The 21,837-nt window shown below is 35.8% G+C and overlaps 1 protein-coding gene across 5 annotated transcripts; it reads left to right on the top strand.

The window, feature by feature from the left end:
- The first annotated feature begins 922 nt into the window (after positions 1-922).
- LOC120629344 (protein CLEC16A homolog) lies at positions 923-20,896 on the top strand. 5 transcript variants are annotated; one of them, XM_039898264.1, is made up of 17 exons: positions 923-1,373; positions 2,446-2,585; positions 3,091-3,239; positions 3,575-3,717; positions 4,026-4,112; positions 4,234-5,330; positions 5,481-5,483; positions 5,567-5,785; positions 6,480-6,666; positions 8,320-8,446; positions 9,584-9,722; positions 11,460-11,620; positions 12,594-12,752; positions 13,536-13,677; positions 15,233-15,335; positions 15,805-15,949; positions 19,766-20,896. In XM_039898264.1, exons 1-17 carry the CDS (start codon positions 1,171-1,173, stop codon positions 19,877-19,879), a joined length of 3,318 nt encoding a protein of 1,105 aa, XP_039754198.1. In that variant the 5' UTR covers positions 923-1,170; the 3' UTR covers positions 19,880-20,896. The 5 variants fall into 5 exon arrangements, with proteins under 5 accessions (XP_039754198.1, XP_039754196.1, XP_039754199.1 ...); XM_039898262.1 differs by having other exon boundaries at positions 15,802-15,949; positions 19,766-20,895; XM_039898265.1 differs by having other exon boundaries at positions 4,252-5,330; positions 15,802-15,949; positions 19,766-20,894.
- The last annotated feature ends 941 nt before the right edge of the window (positions 20,897-21,837 follow it).

Here is a 21,837-nt window from a genome sequence, read left to right as displayed (position 1 = left end):
GGTTTGTTGAGACACTGGTACGGCAACCAAACTAATGCTGTGAAATGGGGCGACGCGACATCTAATTTTTACAAATTAGACTGCGGTGTTCGGCAAGGAGGGATAACCTCTCCGGATCTTTTTAATAATTATGTTAATAACTTGATTGAGGAACTGAGGGAAACCAAAATCGGATGCCACATTAATGGAGTATGTTTGAATAGTTTAAGTTATGCTGATGATATGGTTATTCTTAGTCCGTCTATTAAAGGCCTCAGAAAGCTACTTTCAGTTTGCGAGCATTATGCCAATGTACACGGACTGAAGTATAACGTTGACAAAACGGAAATGCTTATTTTCAAGGCGTGTAAAGGTCCGGATAGGACCCCAGGAATCATTTTAAATGGTAAAGCAGTTCGGGTTGTACAGAAATTCAAATACCTTGGACATGTTCTCACGGAACATCTAAAGGATGACAGCGACATTGAGAGGGAAAGGAGGGCGTTTTCGATTCGGTGTAACATGCTGGCACGTAGATTTGGTAAATGTAGCAAGGAAGTCAAAATTACTTTATTTAACGCCTTCTGTCAGTGCTTCTACACGTGCCAGCTCTGGACAATTTTTTTCAAAAAGTCATTTTCTGCCATAAGAGTGCAATACAACGATGCTTTCCGAATACTCATGGGCCTACCGCGGTATTGCAGCGCTTCGACAATGTTCGCCGAATCGGGAGTGCCTGACTTTTATTGTATTGTTAGCTGCATTGTTAGCACGCTGAGGTTTCTCGTCATAGGCATGATAAAAGCTCTCAAGGACTGATCTTTTATAAATAGTCTGCGTACAATGTAACGCGCACGTATTTACTCTGTGGTGTACACCTAGTGCACAATGCTGTCAATGTCAAACGTCATAGTGCTAAGTGTTGTCTACTGATTGTCAAATTTACACCACTTCCGAAGCAGGAAGTGCAAAGAAAAAAATAAATAAAAATAAAACAATAAAAAACTGTGTGCGCGTGCAGTCCAGAAATACGGCCTATTCCTATTACTATCCGGCAGGTTCCTATTACCTGAGTAAATAAATGATCCTTCAAATGTATCAAGTTAGATGTGCTAATTAGTGACGTAGTGGTAAACATAGAAGAAAAATGGTTAGCGATATTAGAAACTGCGATAAAATCCCAGTGGCGTGATGTTTCGAAGTCGCAGTTGGTTTGGGGGTGGTTGGGGCCGACCCAAGAACCCTCACTCTTTGGAGAGATTGAAATATTTGCATAATATCCTATGTAAGAATACAACAGTCTCTGAGAGTAATCGCGGTATTCTGGTGGAGTCTTTACGTTGCATAGCAGAGATCCTGATATGGGGAGATCAGAATGACAGCTCTGTGTTTGAGTAAGTATCCATGCCATTATTTTTAAAACAGAAATGTAGAGTATTGAGGTATATGTGTTCATTTGATAGTAATCCAAGTAGCAGAATTTGTCAGATAATAAATTAGCATCTCTTGTATCCTGTATATGGAAACAGGATACTTTTTAAATCGAGAACCATTAATGATTTAAAAAAAAACCCTTATTAGTTATCATAGACATCCTGAGACATTACATAGTTTTAAGTCAAGGAACGATATAGCTTAAGTGAAATTTCAATTAATAAATAAATGAATATACTTTTACTGAACACGAACACTACAGAGAAAAAACTCAATAAATTCAATTACAATAGTTAAGGTCAGAAAGTATAATTTGGCAGCCTTATTGCAAAATAGCACACTCTTCCAGGTATCCAACCAAAGCATAAAAATGAAATGCTCTGATAATGCTATATGTTTTTTTTTTAACTACTGGTAGAAATGCAGCTAAAGTTGTAGACACAGTTATTAATTAAGTAAAGTTACAAGTTAGCAAGGAATACGGAATAAAGATAATCAGTTCAGGACCTATAAGAGTACCTACTTTGGTTTCTTCTACAAGCCTACTTTCTTAAGACTATGTACTTATAATTATACAGTTCTCATAATTATACAGCTTTGTACTACTAACCTCATAGTTTTCATGCATAGTTATTATAGTTTTATTACATGTCAAGGTTTGCGCTTTCTCACTTAGAAGTATATGGGTCGTCAACATCATCATACTCAGCCTATTAATTTCCTGTGCTGGACAAAAGACATCTGCAGGACAAGGTATTAAGTTCATAAGTCCAATCTACACATTTCTATCTATATTAAAAAAATAGATAAAAATTTGTAGCTTGGGTTTTTTTTTTTTGAGTCCAAACTACACATTATTATTTGAATAATAGAAAACTTATAATGCACATTTTGGTGAAAAGCAGCACTAATACTATGAGATTAGGAATCCTACAGATTGCTTTGTCCAGCTTTGGACATTAAATATTTGGTGTGATGATGATGAGACAGATCTCTGCCAATTAATTTACAAAATGAAAATTATCATTTCAGCTTCTTTTTGGAAAAAAATATGTTATCATATTTCCTTAGGATTATGAGGCAAAAATGTGGGGGATCTTCGTATGTGTGTGTACAATTACTGCAAACTCTTAACATATTATTTGAAAACATAAGGAATGAAACATCATTATGTAAGTGTGAATTTTTTTACTAACAACTTTTATAAAATTGTTGTTGTAAGCTTAGAAAATGGCATGTAACTATGTAGGGAACATGAAAGTATGCTTAACTGGTTCAACAGCTAGCAAGTTTGATATTAAATCAAGATAGCCCTTGACAGCAATCTCATTTAGTGGTATGTTATATCCAAGTAACAGGCTAACATGGCACTGTGTTTATATTAGATCTACTCTCTAATCGGTTACTATGCTATATTGTACCAGAATGCTACACTGCATGGCCACAGCGCTCATCACTGCGTCAGGAAGGTGACCAAAACAAAAACCTGATACTTATTGTTAAAGCCCGGTAACATATGGAGCAGCATGGTGATTCTTCACTCCAAATCAGTTATTCGTATAACCAAGGAGGTCTGGTCCCAGCAGTGAAATTTAAAGTTGAAAGATTCACTTTAGATGCTTATGATATGTACTATATCACCTTGGCACTGTCCGTAACATATATTTTATATTGCAGATTATTTACTTAGTAATAACCATGTCAACTCAATAATAGTTCATAAGTTTGATGTTTCTGATGAAGAAGTTATGGCATACTATATATCATTCCTGAAGACTCTGAGCCTTAAATTGAACAATCACACTATTCATTTCTTTTATAATGAGGTAAGTTTAATGATATATATATATATATAAATAAGGCTTTTTTATAAATAGGCTATTAAATAAACTAATAGTTCCTAAGCTGTGAGTAAGTATAAGTAAGAGAATATTCATCATCTTAAAGTCCTATTTTTTATTATCATTTTATGAAAAAATTTTGTGTTAACTTTTATTACCAAATTCTTTTTAAATCTTGCCAACAGAGCCCTGTGGTAACAGAAGGCTGAGGATATCTTGTTTTCAATAAAATATAACACTGTACATAGGTATTTATATTTGTCATTCTGGTCATAAAATTTTACTTTATATCAACTGTGTATCATTATGTTTCATTTAAGCATACAAAAGATTTTCCTTTGTACACTGAGGCAATAAAGTTCTTCAACCATCCAGAAACAATGGTTCGAATAGCAGTGAGAACGCTGACATTGAATGTATATAGAGTACAAGATGCCAGTATGTTGAGGTTTATAAGAGACAGGTATGTGAACAATAAGTGTATTTCTGTTTATAAAAAAATATTCGAAATTTTAACCCTTGTCCAATAAAACTTACAAAATGTCTGTACAATATATCAACCTATCTATGTTGATATATTATCAACCTATCTAGGTTGATATATTATACAGACTATTTTAATAATGAAGCAGTAAAACAATGAAGTCTAAAGTTAAATAATATTAAAGTAATATATTATACAATTTTTTTACATGGCACCCACTCTAGATGCTCGCAAAGCTGTTTTCATTCTATATATTTTGTATTGACAATTTACCCTTTACCTTATAGAACTGCTGCTCCATACTTCAGCAATTTAGTTTGGTTTATCGGTAAACATATTCTGGAGTTGAATGCCTGTGTCAGAAACGACGCTGAGTAAGTATCATAGCAATCGAATCTACTAATTAAATATGCTGAGGTTTAAAAAAATGGGCTTAAAATACTGTTTATTTGTTTTTAGTTAAATTGATTGAAACTGTTGTTTATTTAATTAAAGGACTGTTGTTGTTTGCAGCCATCAATCCCAACAGAAACTAGATGACCTAGTTGCCGAACATTTAGACCATTTACATTACATCAATGACATACTATGTCTAAACATTCCAGATCTCAATGATGTCCTGACTGAACATCTTTTACATAAACTGTTAATACCTCTATACATATATTCTCTCACGTCCGAATCGAACAAACGTCCTGTAACTTCTTCTCCATACAATCGAGACCATTTGCAAAGTATTGAAGTTATAACAAGGAATTTAGAAGCAATTTTGACAGGAAAAACCACAGATACACCTTCAAGGATTAACTATCCTTTACAAAGAATAGAATCAGACGATGAGACAAAACCATCAGTTTCATGTGTTGTTTCCTTATTCCTTTTATCTCAAGTTTTTCTAATAATTACGCATGGCCCAATTGTTCACGCATTGGCCTGGATAATTTTACAGGCCGACTTATCAGTCTTCGAAGACGGGGTGTCAAAAATATTGGACATGTACGTCAGTAATGCGAAGTCAAGTGTTAAACTTGAGTTTTCTAAACCTCAACTAAGTTTGGAAAAAGCTTTAGAAAATACTTCCTGTCCTGATAGAGATTATACTACTCCAGAATATTCTGGAGCCAAAGCGTTTGGTTACGATACCGATCAATCGAGTTGCGATCTCGATCCAGAGTTAGTTTCTACATCTCTTCCGTCCACATCTCATATAAGTGAATCTTCAAGTATAGCCCACGATTCAACTGAAGATTTAGTAACCCAAATTCAACAAGTCAAAGCTGATAGTTCTATGACTTTGTCTAAAGCAAATATGCCGGATTCACCTTTACCAGATTCGGGTATAGAATCAAGCTCATCAAAAGTCTCGGAGCGAAATAATATAACTGATGAAGAAAAGCAGAAGTTGTTAGGAAAAAAGCCTGGTACGAATACTGAAAGGGCTGCGATAGTAGAAAAGGTACTCGAAAAGGAAACAAAGAATATAGAAACAAGACCATTTTTGAAAACTATTTTCGATTCTCTAGATTGCAGCGAAAACGATTATAAAGCGCTATTTGCACTATGTTTGCTTTACGCGTTAATAAATAATAAAGGTATGTATTTAATCTAGAACAGTGTTACTAAAGTAAAACATGATATGATAACAGTTTCCTTGAACTTTATTGTTCTGCTATTACATAATTTTTCCTGGTATATTATTAAATCATTTTTTCATATTTCTTTATTGCTGACCTGGTTATCAGTGGGTAAGATATTATTGTTCTTCTATATGTGGCAATTTACTATGTTTCACTGATAAGTAACTGATATATTAACTTATACATTTTAGGAGTAAATCCGGAATTGCTTGACACATTACTATATTCGGAATTAGACGATGGAGCGAAACCTAATACTTTAAGTAGTAAAGTAAATGCCAGTGAGGATGAAACAGGTTCAACTACGTCACAAGAAAGAAGTTCTAATGATGGAAATGATAAATCCGAGAGTTTTAATGCTCTTCTTATATCAAAACTAATGGCGATAGCTGTTCTCAGTTGTAAACCTGGTAAGGTCAGATATTTTTGGAATATTGTAGGTGATGGAGAAATGTTTTGAAAAAAAAGCACAATAATTTTTGCAAGAATAGTTACATTTACAAAGTCAAACTCAAACATATCTTTATTCAATAAATAAAATACATGAGAATTACACGGTAGGGATATGATGGCGATAACCATGTTCGTAAACTTAAACTAAAGCTACAAGGGTTCCAAACGCGTCCTGGTCTAAGAAGAAGCCCATAACAAACTTAGCCGGGAGTTTTTTTTTTTATCACCATCTTACATTGTCATTTGAAATTATTATAAGAACAAGCTGGTTGAATCAATAATTCAAACCCAAGCTTTTTTTACGTACGTACGCTGCGTAGTCCTTTATAGTATAATAGGACTTTTCTATAAGCTTACGTTTAATACAAACTTTGAACTTTGAACTATTGTAGAATTGTATGCAATTTATTATAGTCGAATTATACATTTTTTTAAGCTAGTATATTAAAACATACATATCCCTAAGCTAGTTTATTAATGATAGTATTTAAGTTTACGTTTACTTAAATTTATTGTTACGGATATTAGTTAATTTCAAGAGCCCCAGATTGGCTAAAGGCCTGCTCTAACTCTAAAAATGGCCTGTCCATTTTACTCTGTCTTTTGTATGAATATATTTTGCAAGAATAGTTATGAATTATTAATTTTCAGCGTCTAAAGTCAGGCTAGTAACATGCGAGTTAAGTGTACGCTTGCTAAGGACGTGTATGCAAGGAAGCAAAGGCGCAGTCAGTTCACGGCACATTTCAAGCGTGGACAACTTGAGGACACGATCCGCTGCACTAGCGAGGAACTTTTACAAATGCGATGACATATTCTTGGATATGTTTGAAGATGAGTTAGTAATTTTGCTTTAAAAAATTATATCGCTGTTATCAACTGAACATTCAAAAATCTAATGTGCCATAGTACTAAATTATATACCAATTAAAAATTACATTTTTCTATAAATCAAGCTTGAATAATATGTGCTACTACTCTCAGTCGCGAAATAATTCGCAAATTCTTCTAATTTTGATAGACAGTGTAGGGTACAACGATAAACTGAATACGTCTGCAAAATCAAAAAATTCAAAATTCATTTATTTCAAGTAGGTCTAATATAAGCACTTTTTAAACGTCAAGTCTGTTTGTCAAATTCAAATTCAAATTCAAATTCAAAATTTCTTTATTCATGTAGGCCTATCACAGGCACTTATGAAGCGTTCATACATATTTGTTTACATAATTGTAACGGGATGGTGATAACTTCGTTCGCCAACTTAAATCTAAAGCTACGAGGGTTCCAAACGCGCCCTGGTCTAAGAAGAGCTCACAACAAACTTAGCCGGGTAAATTTATTTTTTTGTTATCACCATCTTCCAGTAAATTTAAATTAAGCTATGAAGCTAGAGCAATTCACACCCAAGCTTTTTTATCGTTTAAATAATCCTTAATGTTATAATAGGATTTTTCTGTAAGCTTACGTTTTATACAAACTTTGAACTTATTGAGAGACAACTCAAAGATTTCATTTGGTAATTTGTTATAAAATAATATACAATTGCCCTGCCTTGTATTGACTCTACCACCGGTTCGGAAGGCAGATTCTACCGAGAAGAAGCCGGCAAGAAACTCAGCAGTTGCTCTTTTCCAACATCAACCATTTACATTTTACATTTTAACATTCATTTTTCTATCTTGTGAGCAGCTCTCACAAGACCACCTGCTGAACCCGCTGCTGAACCTGCGTAACCCTTTTGAGTGTACATGCTGATGTTATGTCGTGTGATTACGTTAACAATGCATATTTAACCGACAGCTGCAATCGCTGTTGATTCGCTCTCATTATTTGGAGAGTTCCGTTGTCCGTATCCGAAACTATTCATCAGATCTATGTGAAATTTAAATCGGACCGTTACGGATTAAACCACTTTTTTTATTCCACTACAAGTTCCGTTGACTGAAATATCACCTGGTGGCAAGTGATGATGCAGTCTAAGATGGTAGCGGGCTAGCCTGTTAGGGAGTATGATAGTCATATCACTAATCGGTTTCCACGCGACATCGCACCGGAACACTAAATCGATTATCGGCATTTTTTGTTGGTAGGGCGGTAACTAGCCACGGCCGAAGCCTCCCACCAGACCAGACCAGAGAAAATTCAGAAATTATAAATTCCCAAATTGCCCCTGCCGGAAATCGAACCCAGGAAGGTCGTCACTTTTGATAAACGAAATATTTGTTCAAATCTGCCTTTTATTGACCCCGTCATTATACATAAGAAAATTCCCGAACGTAAATAAGAAAAAAACTGTCGAATGTACCCTATTCCATTTTTAAGGAAGCTTAAGGAAGGAAAATTTTAAATACGAGGATAGTTAGTTATTATATATTGATTATAGTTTATAGCTTATAGTTTATAGCATGTGTAAAATATTCTAGTTTAGCGTTTAAACATATAGGTATATGAAGACAGTCATACATAAAAAATACATTTCTTTACCAATAGGTATTGCGAAATGAGCAAGCGGCCGATAAATGTGGAATGGTTGTGCATGGATGCAGCGATATTGTTACCGCCGACGCGTACACCGATGTCTGGGATTGCTTTTGAAAAGCGATTACCAAGTGGCGAAGTAAGTTCAATATATTGATATTTATATACATATATACAAATATATATGTTTTTACTATATATATGTAGTATTAGTATGTAATGTTTATAATTAGCACAATTTAAGTATTGCACTATCCCGTTTTCTCTAATATGTTTCTTCAACCAAAGGTTGTCTGGAGGAGATGCTTCAAGCGATAAGACCGCCTTTGTGCATATGTATATTATCGTTTTTATTTTTTTTTGTTAACCTGGTTTTATATTTGTATGTGCAATAAAGACTTTTTCTTCTTCTTCTTCTTCAAATGCTGTTTCATTTCTGACCTTTTGTAAATAGTGCCACACATGCCTAATGACGCTTCTGTTATTTGAGAATTTGGGTTTATTCGTTCAAGTAATAACGCATTCGTTTCGTGCTTATTTTATTATGGTTAATCCTAACTCATATTATAGATGTGAAAGCCTGTTTGTTTGTCCATCCTCTACGCCCTAACTTATCTACTAATAAACTTGATTTCTGGTATAGAGATAATTGAAATAATGTACAGTAACATTGTCCACTTTTTGTCCTTGAAACATTAAATTCCCATGAGTGGTTTCAAATGCTGCACCTAGCTATACATATATATATATGGGGTGTTCGCGTGTGCAGAAATTTAACATGTCTTAGCCGTTACTGGAATTACACTGAAGATTGTTTACACAAACATCCTTAAATATTGCACTTTTCTGTCATTAATTGGGGAAGTTTTGAAAGAACCACGCGAGCGAGGCCGTGGGAGCAAGCTAGTTTTTCGATAAAGTAGTTTCTTAAACATTAATTTAAATTTGAATTACTTATATACTTTTACTTTTGAAGCTATAATATACATACCTAAGATTGATTATGGTAAAATATGCATTTGATAACATATTGTACACCTGTGCATGTATCCAGTCCATTTCATAGCAATGATCTGTTTAATATACTCTTATCATGAGTTATTCTTATTATATTTAAACAACTGTGAACTGGTATATCCGACTTTTAGTATTTGTTTTACGATTGCCGCATGCCGTCCCTTTCTACAAAGTACAATGTGAAAAGAATGGCACTACTTTGGTACTAAATTTACTTTAAGTTAGTAACTTTAAGTTATATGCATATGTTTATTCACAGATGGAAAGAGCCCGACGTGCAATACGAACTTTCTTCTTAATAAGGGAGTTGTATTTGAAGTTGACAGGCAAACCAGAAACTCAGCTACCATTAGCAAACCCAGCGCCTTTTGTACAAGTTGCCGATATATTAGACCTTAGTGAGTGCTATTTAGTTTAAATTATTATTCAGTCTAAAAAACATCTACTTTGACGGCCGATTGGCGCTGTTTGCATCGACCCTGCTTTCTGAGTCCAAGGGGTGGGTTCGATTCCCACTAGTGGAAAATGTTTGTGTGATGAGCATTTCATGTTTTTCAGTGTCTGGGTGTTTATATGTATGTTTTAAGTATTTATGTATATTATTCATAAAAATATTCATCAGTCATCTTAGTACCCATAACACAAGCTACGCTTACTTTGGGGCTAGATGGCGATGTGTGTATTGTCGTAGTATATTTATTTATTTATATCTTTCACTGATTTAATTTTTAATAACTTTAATAGCGTTATTATAAAACGTGTGGTGATAGCCCAGTGGGTAGGAGCTAGACTTTCACAATTTCGGGGGGCCGAGTTCGAATCCCAGCACCTCTTAACTTTTCGAAGTTATGTGCATTGTATGTCCTTATTTGTCTATTTGCTTTATACCAATATTCATTTTGATAAATGCAGGGTATATAAACAGGTCATAAAAACTTGTATTAAAATAAAAAAAGGCATTAAAATAGGATCTGAATGGACTCTTGTATCACTTTAAAGCCCATTAAAAATAGCTTTTAAGATAATTTCAATTTCATTAGAAAAGAAGTGTTGTTATTAAATAAATATAAAGCATAGTTACCCATGTTACGGGCTAAATGCTCGTATTTGTATAATTCACGGAGAACTTATATAAATGTTTATATTAAGTTATTATTATCAAATATCGCGTTCAACGTTCCTTTACGAGGTACCTGGCCTTTAAAGACAAATCCTGTCCCTACAGAGCTGATTACGACGCTCGCCTAACTCACTTTAAAATCCATTCCCTGGAAAAACGTAGGCAAGTGACTGACCTCTTGACTCTCTATAAAATTGTTCGTAATACTTTGGATGCCCCTGACCTGCTTTATCAGATAAGTATCAATGTTCCCCGTCGTATTCCGAGATACCCAGAGTCAAAAACCTTCGCTCCTAAATTTTCCAACACTAACCTAGGACAATCCTCACCTATTAACCGAATGACTAATCTTTTTAACAACTTAAAAAAACCCTGACATTGACATTTTTCACGACACTTTATTTAGCTTTAAGGCGAAATTGTACTTAGAGTAATATTTTTCAAATTATTTTTCTTAATTGTTTTAAATTTTTTTTTTTTTTATTTTAATTTTAATCATTATTTTCATTTGTTTAATCTTACTATTTTTGTTTTTGACTTAATTTAATTATTTTTAACCGGACTTACTTTAATGTTGTGTATACCTGTAAGTGATAACTGTACTCGGACATTAAACTATAATGATAAATGATAATACAGTGTATCGTTGGTATATCTAATGAAATAAATAAATAAACATTAAATAAATAAATAAATATTGGAGCAGGCGTTTGCGGAATTCTTTACGGTGAAATATATAATTTCTTCAATCTTTATACTCCACACCAAACAGATCTTCGGCTATGTACGCACGCACGTTGTATGTGTATGTACGCACGTTTAACTCCGTTCCATAAGATTCTGAAGATGTTGACTTTACAGTGAATGTTAAGTGAAAAATTAGCCAAATGAGTCGCCTTTTATACCTATGCCTGCACTGCACCCCACCCCCCAACCCACCACACCCCAACTGCAACTACGGATTATAGAAAAGGCTCGATTTTCATTGCTTATTATTCTCATTGTTAATTTACAGATGACTCCGACTTAATATCATGCGACATTATACAAAAAGACGGCACTTGGCAGCATCGTTTTCTAGCAGTTGATAACATCCAAGTTATCTTGGTTGAGCCTGATAAACAAAGGCTTGGCTGGGGTGTTGCCAAGTTGGTCGGCAGTTTGCAAGATTTAGAAGTAAGTGTTGTTTTCTATTAAAAAAAAAAAACTTCCTAATAATCTTCTGCCTCGTTGGTCTAGTGATTAGCCTTTTTTAAGTACGGATCACGAGGTCCTGTATACGAATCCCGGGTCGGGACATAAATAATATAAGGAATACTGTATTTTCTATTAGAGAATGTTCAGTACCAGCCCGGAGTTAAGAAATTGTTTGTGTAGACTCCCGTGCATCGGAGAGCACGTAAAGCCGTCGGTCTGGGCTATTACCACTTTGTAATAGTCGTTAAAGCCCACCAAACCGCATTGGAGCGGGGTGGTGGGTCAATGCTCTACAACCATCTCTCCTCTGAGAGGTGAGGCCTGTGTGCAGCAATGGAACATTAATATATAACAAGAAATATAACAAAATTTAAAAAGAAAATGGACTGTAACAATATAAATATTAGAAGCAAAAATAAACTCGTTGTGCAGTTTACTTGGCTACATAAAATTGCTAATTCATTCAAGGGCAATTGTATATTATTTTATAACAACTTACCGAATGAAATCTTAGAAATGTCTCTGAATAAAGTCAAAGTTTATATAAAACGTAAGCTTACAGAAAAATTCTATTATAACTTAAGGATTACTTAAACGATAAAAAAGCATTTGTGTGAATTGCTCTAACTTCATAGCGAAATGTAAATTTGAGATTGTAATAACAAAAAAATAAATATATTACTCTGCTAAGTTTGTTGTTAGACCAGGGTGCGTCTGGAACCCTCGTAGCTTGAAATTTAAGTTGGCGAACGAAGTTATCACCATCGCCTTGCAATTATGTAAACATAGTATATGTATGAAGTGACTGTGATAGGCCTACATGAATAAAGAAATTTTTAATTTGAATTTAATAGGCTGCAGGTGTTTTTTTTTTCTATATCTTAATCACTACTATATTAAGCATATTTTGAAAGCTCTTTTAGCATTATTATATCTTTGTTATCTGTAACAGATACAAGGCGACAAAGATGATCCGCGATGTCTCCATCTTACAATACATAAACCGCGTGTAGGCGCAAGCGCTGCGTTACCTCGTACAATGTTATTGCGTGCAAAGTTCAAATTTGATGACCACATCCGCAGTATGGCGGCGAAACAGCGACTAACAAAGGTTTGTTTTTCTGTTCTATTGTAATATTTAAAACAAATTGTAGTTTATTTGGAGATACTGACAAGTTCTTGTGTGATAATGGCACGCGATTCACATTTAAGCAATATCGATGTTAGTAATATAATACACCGGGTGGGACGGATTCATAAAATGTATGTGAAAAATGGATCAATATATTTGAATATATACTCGTATATTGGACTTGGAATTTTTGAAAGACCAAACCAACGGAAGTGTGAGACCTAAATGATTGCTGGTTTTGATAAAATTTTTGGTCGAACGTTTTTATTTTACATAGCGGTACAGGAAAGCAGGAAATTTATTTATTTATTCAAAGCACCACCAACTGAATCATATCTCCGCGGGGACAGAATAAAAAATTGTCTTCTCCTGCATCTTTATAAATTCTCCGAGCATTGGCGCACAAGTGCAAATAATATATGTGTAATAATAAACGGGGGTAAACCTCTCCTTTTCCCTGTTCCCGACCATTTGGACACGTTAATTATATCGCTTGTCAGGGGATATAATCAGTGGATATAATTTTTGTCGCCTGCCCGTGCTAGCCCCGCTGAGAGTGAGTTGAGCGAGCCACCACCAAAACAAGTTGATAACTCATTTACAATTTATTAAGTTACCCACCCGTAATGAACTAGTGGGGTCTCAACTCTATCCCACTTCTGATATTATATGCTACTTCAGATTATCTAGCTCTACGTGAGCTCAGAAGTAGGGCATTGATATGGCTGATTCTAATGGTAAAACTAAGAATATTGTCATCAGGGCCGCACAAAGTCCCGACAAAAGAAAATGCAGCAGATTGGCCGGCTGTTAGAAGTGTCAGGTGTCGCTGCGCCCGCGCCGGCCGCGAGACATAGGCCTCTTTTCGCTAGACCAGCTCTATCTAGTGTCAGAAAACACTCAGGTATCACATACATTTGAATCATATTACTATATTTTTTTTTAAATTCACCACAAGTTTGCCTAATGGCTGAAGCGGTAAAAGCGGCGGTAAATGGATTGTACCGTGTTCGAACCCCGGCACGCACCTCAAACTTTTTGGGAGTTACACGCGTTTTTTTTATTAAGAAATTAAATGTCACATGCTTTGACGGTGAAGGAAAACGTCGTCACGAAATCTGCGTGCATGAAAGTTCTCCATAACGCTCTGAAAGGCGTGTGAAGTCTACCTATCCGCAATTGGCGAGCGTGGTGGACAACAGCCTAAATTATCACATTGTAAGAGGATACCGCAGTGATGATGTAGCGGTGATAGCGCAGTGGGTAGGAGCTCGACTTCACTTTCGGGGGGCCGAGTTCGAATCCCAGCACGCACCTCTAACTTTTCTCAGTTATGTGCGTTTTAAGCAATTAAAAATATCACTTGCTTCGACGGTGAAGGAAAACATCGTGAGGAAACCTGCATGCCTGAGAGTTCTATTAAATGTTCTCAAGCGTATGTGCAGTCCACCAATCCGCACTGGGCCAGCGTGGTGGACTACGGCCTTAACCCCTTGTGGGTGTCCCCCCCTCATTGTGGGAGTATACCCGTGCCCTGTAGTGGGCCGGTTTTGGGTTCATAAAGATGATGATTAAGACCCCTTATCGGTATCCACGCGGGTTCGTATCGGAACGCTAAATCGCTACGGCATGCCTTTGACGATAGCAAGCAAGGTGGTAACTAGCCAGGCCGGAGCCTGCCACCACAAACCTGACAAAGGAAAAGTCAGAAAATATAAATTCCCAAATTGCTGGGTATGGAACCCGTGTTCAGTGTTTAAGTGTTTTATTATCGTCTTTATTACCCACACTACGTGATACGTTTCTAATCGTAGGTCTTTTTTTTCGGATTGTGTGTAGCTGATAATCATTAGGGGCTACCTAATGATTCTAACAGCGTAACGCGGGCTTGTTTGCGTGCCTCGAAATGAGGCTCTGCCAGAAAAAGTTTGTAGGGTACAAACTTTTTCTGTATGTCAGTTCCGACAACTATGTAACTTCAGAGTAAAATGGAACTCATTCAATCTGTGAAGATCTTGACAGCAAAAAAAAATAAGATATACTCGAATAATACTTGATCTCATTTCTTACTAAATGTTTACAAGCTGTACACCAATAAGAAAAGATTCTCGACAAAAAAAAAATGGAAAAACAAAAATCCAATATACTGTTGGTATTATCAATTGTTTTGGTTATTTTACACATTTTTAATTATATATAAAGTGACCGGCAACTCTGGCAATCTCAGGGCGCGATTGCCGGAGAATCGCAGGTTCATATCCTCTCGGTTCCAAAAAAAATATTGATATTTCCTTCACGTTTAGATAAAATTAAACATAAAAATTATAATATTTTAATAGCGGTTAATTTTATTTAGACAAGTGGAAATGGAAAAGGTTACATAGACTTTTCGTTTTAATTCTCAATTTTCTTTAATCGTCTTTGATGATGTTTTTAACAATGGCTTTTTTATAACGCAGGTATCGACGGAGATGATATGGAAAGGCGAATACGCAGACCCAGTGGGCACGTGCTTAAAGACGGTATTGTTGTGTACCGCGAACGTACTACTAGTCGGGAGAGGTATCTTAAGCAAATTTTTTTTTTTACACTACTACAAGTTAGCCCTTGACTGCAATCTCACCTGATGGTAAGTGATGATGCAGTCTAAGATGGATGCGGGCTAACCTGTTAGGGAGTATAGTCACTACCCTAATCGGTTTTCACGCGACATCGCACCGGAACACTAAATCGCTTAGCGGCACGTCTTTGGCGGTAGGTTGGTAACTAAAAACCTCCCACCAGACAAGTAAAGTAATGACAAACAAACAAATATCCTTTCACATTAATAATATAAGTATGGATTACCGGCCCAACACAGGGCGTGTTTTCTTCCAAGTACGAAAAGGGAAGAATTTTGTTTTTATTTAGATATATTGAATATCCTTATTTGACGGCCGATTGGCGCAGTGGGCAGAGACCCTTCTGAGTCCAAGGCCGTGGGTTCACCGTATATCCCGTTTTAAGTTAGAATAAATATTTCTTCCAGCAGCATATCACGTACAAGTAGCGCTCATACGTCACGGGAAGGGTCACCTAGAGCGCGATCCGAAGATATTCCGCTAGAAGATATTAGAAGGAACCCTGGTATAGCCGCCGCTGTACCTTCCACCAGTTCCATTGGTAGGGTTCAACAGGTAAGGAATTATGCTTGACTTGCACCATATTATTGGCATATATTTTTGGCTTTAAATGGTATGAAGAAAAATTGTTTGTCCGTTTTTCACTGTTAAATTTACTGTGTACTTGTTTTAAGTGTTTTGTCACACTTTGACTGACAACGCTTTTCAAATGTGAGAACGTGACAAAACACTTCGTTACTACTCCAACGCTACACCGCTTTAGTTAATAAGGGGGCTAGAGTCTTTTGATATGTGCTATACTTATATTAATAAGGTTGTAGAGCAAGTTTGGTTGAACGCACTAATCCCAGGAACTACTGATTCGGATTGGAAAAATCCTTTTGCGAAAGATAGTCCTACTATCGAGGAAGGCTATAATAACATCACGCTATGACCAATAGGAGCGGAGCTAATGAAAAATGTTAAAAAGGGGGAAAAAATATTCCTTTTGAGAGGTTCCGATGCGTGTGTTGCGTAAACGGTTAAACTTATGTTATATATGCCAGAATATGACGGAATTATTCCTCTTAAAAAACTCAACACAAAACTCCGTGACAACATATGTCCATCTTTTAAAGTTGACTCATGCGTTTACGAAGTCGCGGTGGGCCGTTAGTCTCTTATAAAGATATTTCTATGTATTAGAAGTCACTAGCTTTTCTAGAAATTATAGTAGAATATTTTAAAAAGAGCTGTATTTTTTCTGCGAGCGGAGAAGCGAATGGGGCAAACAGTTCCAAAGAGGTGCACAGTACATTTAATTGTGTTATAGATTCCATGTTTCTGTGGTGACGGGCATTCCATAGCAATATAGTTATCATAGTTTTATTAACTCCATTAGGAACTTCTTTGTAAAAATTATAGCTAATATAAACTAAAATACAGAAGGATCGATCATTAAAAACAGTTATACAAATAGCGACTTTCTGCTCGACATAATAAAGTGCAATTTAGCTCGCGTAGCACAGTATGTCTTTATTTTAATCTCTTAAAGCACGCGTACGGGCAATTATGAACCGTGTTGCTAGGCACGAGAATTTGTTTCTCTTTTCTAGTTTTAGATCAATCTGTCGTTCTTCGTCCGGAAAAGTTCCTGATGGAACTTGTGTCATTGTTATTAGCAACGACAGAAATTACAAAAGCTCGAAAGATTACTGAACATAAAAATTAGCTTTTAGTAAATACCTTGTGATTGTGATATTTAACACGATATTTAAATAACCTATAGTGTGTGTAAATAACCGTTGTCGTTTTACAGCGACTAGAGGGCACTCCTGGCGAGTGAGGTAAACTAATTTCAATGAATTTCATGCTTAATGATTTCTATATTAATAAAATAATTACATTCATATCATATTAATTTGATTAACATTTCATTTATACAGGGTTTTAGGTAATGACAGATGTTAACCAAAGTATTCGAGTAATATTGCAGGCGTTACTTTACGGGAATCCATGATATATTATGAAAATTAAGCTCAATTTGCTATACTCCACGAAAAGCAGGAGAATCTGTATGGTGAAATTTATAGTTTCTTTAATCCTTATACTCCACACCAAACAGATCTTCGGCAATCTACGCACGTATCGCTCCGATACCGGAACATCCTCGGGAGATGTCGACTTTACAATGAATAATTGTTTGGTGTGTAGTATAAAGATTAAAGAAATTATAAATTACACAATACATATTCTCCTATGGGCCTCATAAGAAGGCTCAGAATCACTCAGCGGGCGATGAAAGGAGCAATGTTGGAAGTATCTCTACGTGATCAAATCAGAAATGAGGAGATCTGTAGAAGAACCAGAGTTACCGACATAGCTCAGCGAGTTGCAAAGCTGAAGTGGAAATGGGCGGGGCACATAGCTCGGAGAACCGATGGACATTGGGGTTCCAAGGTGTTGGAATGGCGACCCCGCACAGGTAAACGCAGTGTTGGTTGGCCCCCAACGAGGTGGACAGACGACATCAAGCGAGTCGCTGGGAGTCGCTGGAAACAAGTGGCCCAGGACCGTGGAATTTGGAACCCTCTACAAAAGACCTATGTCCAGCAGTGGACTTCAATTGGTTGAAGTGATGATGACGATGATGAGATTCTCCTGCTTTTCGCGGAGTATAGCAAAATAAGCTTAATTTTCATAATATTCGAGTCATACATAAAATTGTCGACTTGAATTTAGAAGTTCCATCCTTTTCCCTGTTGGTAAGGATAGCATTACTAAATTCAATCTACAAACACTTCTAACATTTCTAACTTCTGACTAATTAGCCAAATATATTGTTAGCGTGTCAAAGTACGCTCTATAGGTCTCGTACCTATATCTTGTTTGAGATCATATAGCCATTCTCAACTTATTCAAACTCACCGCTGGGTACAGACCTTCCTTTAATTAGGAAGGAAATTAAAGGTTTGACCCACAACGCTGGTCTATTGCGAGTGCAATAGACCAGCGTTGTAGCCTTTAACGATAATTACCACATGGCAATGGTGTAGCCTTTCAACGGGCCGAGTTCGATCAAACTGGGCTAGCGTGGTGGACTACGGCCTTAACCCCTTCTCATTATGAAAGGGGAGACCCGTGCAGTGGGCCTATATTGTTGATATGATTGGACCCAGCACTATATCAACGAGGCTCTTATAGCCGTTTTTTAGCACTGAATAGCCTTATTTCTTATCTCATGTTATTGGAAAGCAATTTCGTATCCTTACGAAATATGGAGATATAAAATTATTAAATTATGTTTCACCTGAGAACCCTGTATACCTACATCCCATGTTCATCTCAAAAAAATAATAACTCTGCAGCAAATGATAACATGAAAAGCATAATATAATGAAATGAAATTAAAATACACTTTATTGTACACCTAACAGAAATTAAATTATATACAAAAACAACAACAACACAATAAAAAACGGGTACAATGGGCGGCCTTATCGCTAGAAAGCGATCTCTGCCAGGCAACCCAACAAAGGAAAGAGAAAAAAACAAAAACACAGACTTAAGGGTTAGGTGGTACACAAGAGCAGAGCAGTTGCCAAATTAAAAATAAATATATATATATCAATTATTATATCATACAAAGTACAAGCCTACAACACAAAGAAAAGTAACTTAGACACAAAAAAAAAAAAACTAATTAGGGTGGCATAAATTGTTTTTTAAGGAGTCTCTTGAAAATCGGTAGTGACTGCGCGCGCCTAATTTGAAAGGGGAGAGAATTCCATAGCCGAACAGCTTCAACTGAAAAGGATTTAGAATAGAAAGAAGTACTATGGGAAGGAATTTTTAGTATAAGATTATCTTCAGAACTGAGAGAGCGACAGTGAGAATGACTGAGAAACTCAAACCGTTCTTTAAGATATATGCAGCAAAATTACCTCACTTCTCAGTATGTGACATTTGCATGTTAGTTTAATTGCTTTAGCAATTCAAAATGGCGTTTAAATAATATTATAGCTTTGGTATATGATTATTTTTGCTATACGGATTCCCCTTGACACAGTCCTTCCGCTTGTTTGGGCTTTGAGGAAACTGGATTCCTCATAAATTCAATTTTTTTTTGTTTAGTATTACGATAATTATAACGCACTCTGCTCAGTTCTGAATGCCTCGTGTTGCATACGTTAGCTCACTGTAAAGCAAACAGTTTTCTCACTAGATGGCGTCCTCGTGATTCCATACAAATCCAAGTTTTATTTATATTCCACTACAAGTTAAAGGGGATTTCGTATGTGTATTTTGTATTCATAATAATTATTGTATTATTATATATTACTTAAATTGTTTAGGTAAGTGAAAATCTGATTAAATCATCGTTATTTTCAGACAATCCCAAGTACATCACAGCACCCCAACCTAAAGAGTACATCGTCCGAAGAAACCTCATTTATATCAAAAGAACCACGGCCCAAACGGAAAGGGATCGTCGAAACTATATGATATTAGCCTTAAAACTATTGTTAATGGCAAGGCCATCAAATGCGCCCAGTTTTAGTCTGCGGTGACATACAATTAAGCGTCCTACTTGCAACCAATCAGGTAACCTGCTTAAACAAGCGCGGTTTTGATTGGTTTTCATGCAATGTGGGCTAGTCGTATTGCCTTGGCCTTACCTTGCTGTGCAACATACTACCACAATACAAAAAGTATTTCCTGCCACATATAACTTACGTAGAGAAAATTTGGATCTTCAAGGCAAACTCGTTCCAAACTAGGCCTCATCAATATTTTCATTTAAAATGCAAACAAAGGTAGGTAGGTAGATGTCGGCGATATCTTTTCTGTTTTACGACAATGTTCATAATGCATAGTGTGAGATTTTATAAATATTCGATCGTATGAAAGTAAACTACGATTTGTATGGAATTAAAAGAGCTCCCTCTAGTAAAAATACTGTTTCCCAGTATTGTAGTTAGATGGCGCTTTTTATATTCCGTACAAATCGTAGTTTACTTTCACGCGTTCAAATATGTAGATGTATGTAGAAAATTTCACACTTTGCACTCAGTACCCTTGAAAAGAAATAGAATATCTCCCAACACATTGAGCATTCGAAAGTATTTTCGAATATCGAAAATCATCAATGTCAAAGTAAAATTCGAAAACGCTTTGATTCGATTCGATTCGATCCAGCGCTAATAACAAAAGCTTTGTTCAATTAAATTTGGTAGAACGCAATGTACGGCTTAATATTGTAATATCGGTCATTCGGTCCAGTTTTTTTGAAGATATAGTATTTTGATGCTCAAAAATCATCTTTCCTTACGAGATTTCAATTTTGGTACTGAGGTCTTTTTGTAGTTTGTACTGTGTTATATCAATGATATTGTAAAATAAGAGGTAGAGACGTTGTTTGCGTTCTAAAAATGGCGTATGAAAACTTTGCTGAGTAGAGTCTTATGTCTTATATACAGTGGCGGTACTACCATACAAGCCGAAAAGCCGGGCTTGCGTTACAATAAATATCTCCTTTAAATTTTTCTCGACTATTCCGAAATGAAATTAACAAAATAATTAAAACTTGATAGCAATGAGGATATAAATACAATGCTCTAACTTTTGCTAAATAATGTATACACTCTTTGTCTACTTTCTGCAGTCTGCAAGCACTACGTTACTCTGGCAGGTAGTCTCTGTGGTACGCCGAACTATCACTATCGCGCTCTTCGCGTGTCTTCGTACGCGATCGGAGGCCCCGCTTTGTCTCGCTCACTATATGGGGCTTTTATTTTACTGCTCTCTCTCATAGAAGTTTCAATGTATTGAGCAGAGACAATCTAGATTATTTAATAATTTAGTATGGAGATTAAATGCCAGATTGCGAGTTGAAGTTAGTGAAGATGACTAGAGAGCGAATTGAAACAACTTCACGCGTGTTATTGTTTGCGTTACAACTAGTTGACACTTGACAGATTAATTATTATTGATTAGTAACTACTTAGTGAGGAGTTTATTATTTTTTTTTTTGAGTTTAAAAGTGCATTTTACTAGTTTGTTTTTTTAAAAATTATAGTATATATTGTTAATTATGAGCTCAATTTGTGTGCAATTTTTTTCTGTGGCGAAATCAAAAAATAATTGGCGAACAACAGGTAAATTTTTGCATATTTTTTTTCTAACCAAAATAATGGTTTGAACGCGGCTGGTTACGACATAAATTACCAAGCATCATAAGAATTAAAGAGAGCAGAACTCAAAGAAACACTTGGGATTACTATGATTACTTTTTAATTTTGGCAAACATAGAATTTTGCATAGAAACTTCTTTATCATAATTCGCGTGCTGACCCTAACCGTAGTGTTTTTCAAAGATTTGTTGATATTGTTTGTCATTTAGCACAACAAGAATGGTGACTTAAAGATCATGACGAGTTAAATTGGTCCTTTAGGTAACTGGG

The sequence above is a fragment of the Pararge aegeria genome, chromosome 14 (genome assembly GCF_905163445.1).
Source record: "Pararge aegeria chromosome 14, ilParAegt1.1, whole genome shotgun sequence".
NCBI classification, from domain to species: domain Eukaryota; kingdom Metazoa; phylum Arthropoda; class Insecta; order Lepidoptera; family Nymphalidae; genus Pararge; species Pararge aegeria.
The sequence above is the reverse complement of the archived record's forward strand: the minus strand, read 5'-3'. Positions and strand labels throughout refer to the sequence as shown.

Bases quoted from the DNA above. Each gene is read 5' to 3' on its own strand.
- LOC120629344 (XM_039898262.1), top strand. From the start codon at position 1,171: ATGTTTCGAAGTCGCAGTTGGTTTGGGGGTGGTTGGGGCCGACCCAAG. The intron at 6,667-8,319 runs GTTAGTAATTTT...CTTTACCAATAG, and splicing joins TTGGATATGTTTGAAGATGA to GTATTGCGAAATGAGCAAGC. The intron at 15,336-15,801 runs GTATCTTAAGCA...TATTTCTTCCAG, and splicing joins CGTACTACTAGTCGGGAGAG to CAGCATATCACGTACAAGTA.